This window comes from Macadamia integrifolia, unplaced genomic scaffold (assembly GCF_013358625.1).
Source record: "Macadamia integrifolia cultivar HAES 741 unplaced genomic scaffold, SCU_Mint_v3 scaffold572, whole genome shotgun sequence".
Taxonomy (NCBI): domain Eukaryota; kingdom Viridiplantae; phylum Streptophyta; class Magnoliopsida; order Proteales; family Proteaceae; genus Macadamia; species Macadamia integrifolia.
Window position 1 is genome coordinate 341 of NW_024870490.1, and position 9810 is coordinate 10150.

General features: G+C 36.5%; 1 protein-coding gene across 1 annotated transcript; it reads right to left on the bottom strand.

The window, feature by feature from the left end:
* Positions 1 to 1131: 1131 nt before the first annotated feature.
* On the bottom strand, positions 1132 to 2145 carry LOC122069302 (AT-hook motif nuclear-localized protein 8-like). The gene is made up of 3 exons (XM_042633295.1): positions 2013 to 2145; positions 1290 to 1838; positions 1132 to 1209 (listed from the first exon to the last, which is right to left on the bottom strand). The coding sequence occupies exons 2-3, from the start codon at positions 1765 to 1767 to the stop codon at positions 1148 to 1150; spliced, it is 540 nt and encodes a 179-aa protein (XP_042489229.1). The 5' UTR covers positions 1768 to 1838; positions 2013 to 2145; the 3' UTR covers positions 1132 to 1147.
* Positions 2146 to 9810: the final 7665 nt, after the last annotated feature.

Genomic DNA, 9810 nt, shown 5'->3' on the forward strand with positions numbered 1-9810 from the left:
ATTCACTTCCACAATGTTTCTTTCAATCTACCATTTGAGTCTCCAAAAAGGTGTGTGAATCAAAGGAGAAGAAAGAAGAGAAATATAGAAAACTGTTGGTGAGAGTTTGAAATGTTTGTTTCAAACAACAAAAGGCACGTTCACACTTAAGTAGCCGTATCGTACCGATACGGTACTATACGGCTCGATACTATACGATACATTCGATACGTACCGATACGGTACCGATACTCACGAGAATTTTCATACTTTCAAAAGTTCGTATCGCAGAGTATCGTACGTATTGGTACCGTATCGGTACGACACGATACGATACGACCGATACGTCGATACGTCGATACGCAAAAGAGGGCCCAAAATTCCATGTAGCGTATCGGTATGTATCGTGCCGATGCCTACCGATACGGCACGATACGCACCGATACTTAAAACCATGATCACGATCCTTGTAAGTAATTATTCACTAATCAATAAAAATAGGAGCATAGAAAAAAAATAACAATATAGTCAACATTTACCTCACCTTATGCATCAAATGATAAGGGCAAACGGAAGGCCCACAAGAACACAGATAAAGAAAAGATGGGATCTTGATAGAGTGAAAGGTGGTACAACATTCATGTAACTAACACCAAAGTGATGCAATAACTTTGGTTTCTATTGCACATCCAGCCATTCAATCAACGATCTCTTATTTTAGGTCCACATTGTCAGGTTTGCTGTTTAGAAAAGTCAATTCATCCTTTTCCCCAAACAAATATGTTTGGGGTTGGTACATATCCTTATTTGCAATCATACTTAAGAGATTTTAAAGAAAGAACAACACAAATCCACGAAGACCTCGTAAAGAATCAAACAATCCCACTTATCAGAGGGGATTTACTCATATGACCAGTACTGGGGAAAGGTCTTGCAAAACATGGAAGATTACAGTGTAAGACGTGTAATGCAATTTATAAATATCTAAAATCAATTATAGACATTCAAGAGGGACATTAAATAACGTAATGATCTAAAAGTTAATGAACCAACACCAGGTGAAAATGCCACCACGGATCTATGTTTTTGAGAATTGACTATAAATTTCACTCATATCTCTACATCATTACAATGTTAATACATTAAACTTCTCTCTTGATGGGTAAAATTAACATACCTCGCCAGCTTTAACAGTGATAATGTGGGGAGTAAAACCAACACCAGGGGCCCCTGTGACCAATGCATATTCATAAACACTTTTATCTCATGAAATGGTTAATAAACAAGTGAATAAAAGAATGCGCAGATACCCAAAGCATCCAGCTGCTGCTTCTTGCCGGAACCCTTCGGCCGCCCTCTGTTCCGCTTATAGGGAGGCTCAGACAATGGGGTGCTGCTCCCATTATGGTGGGTGTTGTTGTTGTTGTTGTTGCTGTTGTTGTTGGATTGTCCAGAAACCGGAGAAGAGAAAGGAGCCAATGCCAATGCCATACTCCCATCAGGACCGTACTTCCTGGGTCTTCCTCTTTTCTTCTTTGCAGGCTCGCTCATGGTAAACCCACATGGTCTCAAGCCCTCGATATGAAACCCAGCAGAGTTTGAAGGTTCAGAAGGCCTCGACACAGAAGTTACAACCTGATTATATGGTAGTCGAAGGTTCTGCATTATCCCTGCAGAGCTGGGACTAAGCATTGAAGTGGGGTGCAAGCTCATCCCATAAGGGTTGGGACCTACCATCATCCCTGGAGGTTCAGATGAAGCTAACCTCGTAGCTTCCCTTGCATCCATTCTCACAAAATTTCACTGACAAAGATGAAAATTTTGTTCCCAACCCCTTCCAATCTTTCAAATCAACCCAACTGACAAAATTGAATCGAAATGCATCAACAAAATTTTCAGAAAAAAGGGAAATTTTCTGTTTTTCTTTTGCAATCAGAATTCGCCAAAATGAGGAGAAAAAAAAATAAATTTTTAATTTTTAAAATAATAATTAATAAATAAATAAAATTGGAAAGGCAGAGAAGAGAAGGTACCCTGCTGGGTCGATTCAGCAATGAAGATGGAGATTCTAGGGTTTAAAGGTGGTCAGATTTAGGGTTTAAATGAAAAACCCTTTTTCTCTTCTTTTTGCCCACCGACCCCCAAGCCTTACAGAGATCGGAAAATAATTCGATAAATAGTAATTTCGTTTTTATTATTATTATTACTTCTTTTTTTTTCTCATTGCTGCTTTGCAGATAATTCTTGTTTTGATTTTGTTAATATCCATTTAATTTGACATATTTATCCATCTATTTTTGGATTTTTATTTTTTTTAAATGAAAAAAAAAAAAGAAAAGAAAAGAAATTGGTTTGGGAAGTGAGAATCTGTGAGACCGTGAGTCTGTGACTGCGTTAAGGGCTTCGCTAGTACAATGGTGTCTTTTCCCTCCCCGAGATGTTTAAGCGTTTGTTAGGGTTTCGATAGATCACGTGGTGTTTTTGGTTGCATTTGCTGGTATTGTTTACCTTTAGCTTGTGTTGACTTTGACTTTTGTTGAGTTCTGGTGTAGTCTAGATCTGAAATGACTCTCTTTTATGTCTTTTTTATTGGCCAGCATGTGATGGGTTTGTTATTGGTCTAGTGGGCATCTTTTCGAAATTCCCACTTATGCTGTGTTTGACTGATGAGAAATGAATATAAAGGAAATGTTTTTTTTTTGGGGTGTTTGGTTAGCACTAATTCTTTTTTTTTTTCCTTTGCATTTGGATGGTATGGAAAATTTTTTGTTTTCCAATTGGATTCAACCCATGAAATTTGGAGTGCAATTCCCATCTCACGTCTATTCACGTAATAAGTCATGGGGTCCACAATGATATTTTTCCTTCTCCCGCAAATTATGAATCACCCACTATAGGAGGAGTAGGGGGTATGCATGTACATCTGTCACTCTCAAGTCTTAAAGGGGGAGAGAGATACCACCATTATTTGCTCTTCGACATGATAGGATGAAATGTCATTAATGATGGGTAGAAGCAAAACGAACCAAACATCACCTTATTGATATTTTAGGCATCCGCTCACATTCTCTTGGTTATAACCTCTTGGGGAGATCGTTCGTTCATCTAAATCACTACCTAGGAGAGGGTCTAGGACTCAGTAATGTCTACCCCTTTGCGGGGTAGATAGTGGAATCAAATGGATAAGGCATAAGGTCATACTATTAAAGTTCTTGGTCCGTGTCAAATTTATGTAATGGAAGTATTTTAAGCACCCAACAATCATTTGACCAATGACCAGCCCCTTTCTATACAGACTCCCCTATGTCAATTAATCCTACTAACTAAACCAAAACTTTGCACCAAAAAAATAAATAAATAAACCTAGAGACTCTGCTTACATAATATAACTGCTTGAATGTAAATGTAAGTTGGATGTGTATGAAATGATATATACAATTTATATATGCAGACAACTCAATATGCATAAGTAGAAATAAAAATGTAAATGGGGGAATGGCTGCACCTAACTGAGTCAGATTGTGTACTTACCCTTGAAAGGGATATACCTTCCACATGCAACTAACATACAAGGGAATGGGGATCAAGGTATAAATGCATGTATATATGTATTAATGATATGAATGATGGGGGCTTACATGCCATAGTTTTGACCAAATTTAACTGAGTCACACTACCTACATACCCTTGGTAAAGATCAGGTCAATCTTAGTTCTCAGTATTTCAACTGGAAAGATTCCCAGAGTTGACATATTCTTAAGTCTAGCCACTGGTTTTGAAATGAGCCAGTTCCATGACATTGTCAACTTGAATCCGCTACCAAAATTTGGGCAGCCTAATGGTATACCATATGCATATTTTTGAAATGGATCTACATATTCGGGCATGTTAGGGAGGGGATAAAAGCATATAGGCAAATGTGTAATACTAAAATAACATGGTAATGGCATATATGGGAATTATCTCTGCATGTCCCAGAATGTTGGCAAAAGCTTGGGTTAGGGCTAGAAACCCTAATCCAGATGTGCTAATGCACAAAGTAACTAAATATTACTGATCTATGTGTAGAAATAAGTAATTATGAATGAAGAAAAAATATGAGAGAGAAAAATAACCTTTTGGGGTCCAAACAGGCTACTGGTTTGTTTTTGAGAGAACTACACTTTGGCGGTCTCTGGGAGTAGTACAACACTTCCTCGATTGGTAAATGAGGGGAGAGAAAATAATTTATTTGGGGCCCAAAACTAGTTTTTGGGGAATTCGAGCAGTATTTCGGCACTTTTGCAGCAATCTAAGAGTAATTTGAAACTTTTCAACAAAATCTAGTTTGAGAGAAAATTGGATTTTTGGGGTCGAAGGGAGACTTGTGAGATTCCTAACACTCTAGCAGCATTCCATTGGTAATTCAATACTCCTAGAGGAATTTCAAAAAGTCTGAGATTTTTGAGGGATTCCTTTTTTCTTTTTTTCAGATTTTCTCTCTTCTACTTACTTTTGCAGAATTCCATTGGATTTTAGACTTTCTCCAGGTATTTCATACACCAATGGACTATAGGGACTAAGCCAGACATAGAGAAGAGAAAACAGAGCTCATAAATCAGAAAATTAGAGAAGATCTCTGAGGTGTGTTTTGAACTAAAGGGGTCACCAAGTATTTACAGTAAAATGGCCATACTCCATTTGGAGTATCAACCTCTAAATGGAGGTTAGGCCGCACGATCCAAGCGGGTTCAACCATGTTGCAGCCCCTAAGGGCCCTTAAAACCACTCGGATCACCAAAGTTCACAATCATTAAGGAATGATTCCAAAATTTCTGGCCATCCAATTTTGGTGATCTTTATATTATCAGAGAACATTATGAATGTGCTTTCCAATGATGTAAAGATCAACCATTGATTTTTCTAGGTACACGGTTTGATCTTTGTCTAAGCCGGTTGGGCTATAATACGTTCGTCTTCCTAACAAACCTTCGAGAGATTTGACCATTATATTTTGTAGATACACATATCATCAATTGTTCTAACTCAATTAGCTGTACAGTCCTTCATTAATAGCTCTACTTACATCATTGTATGAGCGTGTTACGTGATTGATTGTGTTGACAACAATGACAACCACGGTCCAACAATTTCTAGAATTGAATCCTCAATTGTAAAATTTGGGGTTGAAAAAGTTCGTTGAGGAGATTTTTCGGATCATCCAATGTGTCTCCCATATCTAACATCAAACCTAAGAGGCAAAAACAAGACAACCAGTTAAAGAATATATGCATGTGGTAAAATAAACTAACAATCACATGTAAGATTTCCTATTAGGTGGGCTAGCATAGTCAAAGATTTATTTCCAAAACTGATTTAGTGGTGTTGACTACAGATGGAGTAAGCAGAAAGAATCCAATATTATTGGTAAGTGATCTCTATAGAGATATTGGATTCTATAAGCACACCTTAATGGTATGAAATATTTATTACTATGTGTGGACCTAAGGTATTGTTTCCTTAATGGGGAGGAAACCCTAATTTTATTGTAGGGTTGGTCCCTACCCTCACCCCTATATATAGTTATCACTGACCCATTAAGTGAGACTAACGACCAAAAGCAAAAGGGAAAGAGGGTAGATCAGACCAACATTGATCGTGTTGTACGAGAAATATACAATAAGACATTGAGGAGTTCTTATTCTTCAGTCATGGATTCAGGTATACCTAAAACTTGTTTTTGTAGTGTTTGTCGTGTATGCTTATCGATCTTCATGAATCATTCCGCATTTATTTTCTTTCATCACAAATTTAGTTCAGATATGGAAATAGACTTATATTCATAGTAGAATTGAGAACACTGGAATTACTAATTTGAGATGAAATCCACAATTTCACATAAATCCAAGTTGCTTTACTAAAGAGGAAGATTAAAAAAAAAAAAAAATCCAGCTGAATTGTCTTTGAATTAGATGAAGCTTGTAGCCCAGTGGCCGTGTCATTTATTCACTCCCTCCTCTTGTTTTTTTCCTTTTTTTTCTCAATAAATTGATATTGTATATTAAAAAAAAAAATCCCCAATTTTTGAACAATGAATCTTTCAACGTAGTTAAGGTGCTATTGACTTGTCTCAAGTTAGAGTATTCATAAGGGGGAAAAGTTTTGTCACAACATCAAGATAGCTTATGTGGGCTTAAACTTTGTTTGATCTGTTCTATAAATGATCAAACTCTGTTATAAGACATTGCTTAGGCCCTCTTTGGTATCATTTTTATTTTTTATTTTTACCTATTTAATAAAAATCATTAATGAAAATCATTTTTTATCAAAACACAAAAATAGTTTGGTAACTACTTAACAAAGATGGTTTTTTTGTGAGAAATAGTTTGATATCCCTATGTGCAAAATGATTTTTTGAAGAAATAGGTGAATAAATGTTCCCTTCTCCTATCTTCCTCCACTTTGGACTGAAGAAGAGGGGACAAGGGATTTGGATTTCTAATTACAAATCAAATGACTACTTTACCCCTCCATATTGGGGCTTTAAGCACGTGCTCATTAAAGTTCAGCGCAAAAATAATTAAAAATTAATTTTTGCCTAAACACATAAATGACTCTTCAACTCTTTTTGGTTTTTGTGTTTTATCAAATTTTTTTTTTTTAAATAGAAACCAGTTCTATAAAAGATACCAAATGCAACGAAAATTGTTTTTGTGAATCAAAATAAAAAAGAAAAATGATACCAAAGAGGGCCTTAAAGTGAAAGAGTTCTCAATCCGTGAGCGAGGACTAAGTCAATGCTCGCCAACTTTATCTCTCTGCCCCCAGTGGGGGGCAAGAATGTCATTTCATAGGATAAAGGAAGAGAGATAGACGCATCCAAATGTTGGCATAGGCCAAGCTTGCAAACAAAAAACATTTCCCTTGTTTATAATAAGAGAGAGAGAGAGAGAGAGAGAGAGTTCCCTATGCCATTAGTGTGGGAGGAGTCTTCTACGCCACATCAATCACAATGTGAAATACTTTTGTTAACAAGGAGCCCTACGTGGTTAAGGAGAGAATGTATTAGTGAGCACTATATGGTTAGGTTGCGAGAGAGCTTGCACTATTTGTGTGGGAATCTTTTTCCCAAAGTTCAAAAAGTATAACAAGGAAATAAAGCACAAAGTGAACCTAACCATAGTTAACAAAAATGAGTTTAAAATAGTGTTTCTGTTTTGTAACAATTTAAAATGTGTTTTTGCCATTTGTTTCTCAAAGATATTAAGAAATATAATTAAAAAAAAAAAGAAACAAGAGCATTTCCGTTTTAAACACATTTACACCACGTTCTAGGTTTTCTCTCTCTCTCTCTCTCTCTCCCTTTAATTCTGATCGACCTGATTCTTTTGTCAATGTGAAGCTGATTCAAATGGCTACATTTCTCATGATATCACCTTTAACTCAAACTTAATGCACGAACCTTGAAATTGAGCTTCAAATTAATACATCTGCTGAAAAATGTTCCTAAAGTAATTACTCCCAATTCCAACTAAACATGCATCACTCTAGGAATATGTTAACTATGTTGGCAACAATGAATATCATAGCCAAACCACATTGCCCAAGAGGACTTTGGACAATTTTTTTTTTTTTGTTATTGTATCTAGATTTAAAATTGATGTTGGATGATATGTCTTATAACTTATAATGGGGGTTGGAATATATATACATTAATGTTGGTTGTTTTAGTTGGAATTAGATACAATTATTCATGTATCAATTCCTCAATTTATGAGTATATTGTTGTTTTTCTGAGCCATTTTTTTATAATTAAATCTAAACATTTAAAACTCCTATATGTTATCCTTTTTTGTTTTTTTTGACTTCTGGTTTACCATACTGCTTGGAATTTTTGGTTTAAAACTCGTAATGTCCATTTCCAGCTTTTTTTTTTTGGATTCCATTTTTGTTACCTATGAACCTAACCATCGAAAGAATCAAAGGAAATAAACAAAAAAAAAAAAGAATCAAAGAAAAAAAGTCTATATGAATGAACACCAAAATTTAATAAATGGCATTTCAAGATGACCGAAATCTATTTAAAAGATCACCTATCTCGCTTCTTGGTGGAAAAACGGAGACGTGAAAAACAAAGAAAGGAAGCAGCTGTGATGGAAGCAAATTGTTAATTGTCAAAGGTGCCTTGCTAGAAACAACAGAAAAGTGAAGTCTCATGGCCCACACGCAACTTTTAGGAACGTTTAATTAGGAATTGAAGCTTTCTTGTATCCGTAAAGTGTGTAGAGCATAGCATGATTTTTCTAACCCGGGAGCAAGAAAAGGCCTTGTGTAGGCCAGAACCAAATCAAACCAGAGAGAGAGAGAGAGAGAGAGAGAGAGAGAGAGAGAGAGAGAGAGAGAGAGAGAGAGAAAGGTACTAATTACTTGGTGATTCCAAGAACTTTTACTCAAAAAATAAAATAATTGGAAATGTTATCCATCAGAGAGGATGGCCTACGCTAGCACCTCTTGTACCCGTCTCTCTTCCCTATTGAAACAATCATATTTCTACCTCCTGTTTGGGAAGGAAAGAGATTGACCGATGGCATTGGCATAGGCCAGGCCCTCGGATGGAAGACATTATACTAAAAAATAAAATGAGTAAATGTTTCCTTGGGGGGGTGGGGAGTGTGGTTCCTTCGCCTATGTAAGGATCAATGAAAACGTATGAAGAAGCATCCATAAAAATGTTATTTTCTATTTCATGGAGGGTGGTCTGATCATTTCACCTCTAGGCATAGAGGCCACACTCCCCCACATTTTGGACATTCAACTAGTGAGAGGAATAAGAGGAATAATAGGGGCATAATAATGACCTTTGAAACTAGTGTAAAAAAAAAAAAAAAAACCATTAGAAAAATTACAAGATTACACAAAATTAGGTTTTTTATAGAACCCAAATCAGGTTTGCTCTGACAAAATTACACACTCATGGTAGTGTGGTCCCTGCACTGAGGACATAGAGTGGGTGAAACTGGCCCACGCCATTCATCCCACAAGAAAGACATACATCCCTCCTTGGTAATGTTACCACACATGTGCCCATTGACTCCTAGATTGGAGCAAGGCCACTCTACCTTCTAGGAGCCTCTTAATTAAAAAAAAAAAAAAATACAATCTTTTTATGTTTCAAAACTTCCCAAACCAAAGAAACTTGACGGGTAAAGGTGAAAAATTCAGATCTAACTCCCCTCTATAGAAACAAGGACCGAAGATTGACCCTAGAATTGAGAGGGTCCAAACACTTGTTCATTGGTCACCCAACCTTAAGATCCGTCTCTGATCCCTATGCTATATCGAGAAGAATCCTATCCGAAAAATTCCATCTTAGGAAAGTATTTCCCAACCTGCCACTGGGATCCCATTCCCCGTAGCCAAATGTTTTTCACCCAAGATAGTGTTCTTCCGACCTTTTCTGTCAGTTTTTAACTTTTAATTTTACCAAAAAAAAAAAAAAGTTTTTAACCCTCCCCTCCTTGATTACAGTTTTCCTACCCCTCTTCTTCCTGCAATCCCTGCAGAAAACATCGTAGGTCTGCTCCTGCTTATGCTGATAACAACCCTTTTTTCCCCATGATCTTTCCCATAATTCCTTCTCTTTTGTTTTGATTCATTTGGATACCCTCTTCAACTTTCCCATTTACATATTCGTTTTCCCCCTTTGCATCTGTAATTTTCTTCTTGTAGATTCATTGAGTTTATGGAAATTTATTTTGGAACCCATTTCCGGTTTTGGAAAGAAAATGGAGTGAATCTTCTGGGATTGCAGGAGGAGGAAGAAGATGAATGGAAGATTAGAATGAATCCCAA

Bases quoted from the DNA above. Each gene is read 5' to 3' on its own strand.
- LOC122069302 (XM_042633295.1), bottom strand. From the start codon at position 1,767: ATGGATGCAAGGGAAGCTACGAGGTTAGCTTCATCTGAACCTCCAGGG. The intron at 1,210-1,289 runs GTATCTGCGCAT...CATTGGTCACAG, and splicing joins GCAGCAGCTGGATGCTTTGG to GGGCCCCTGGTGTTGGTTTT.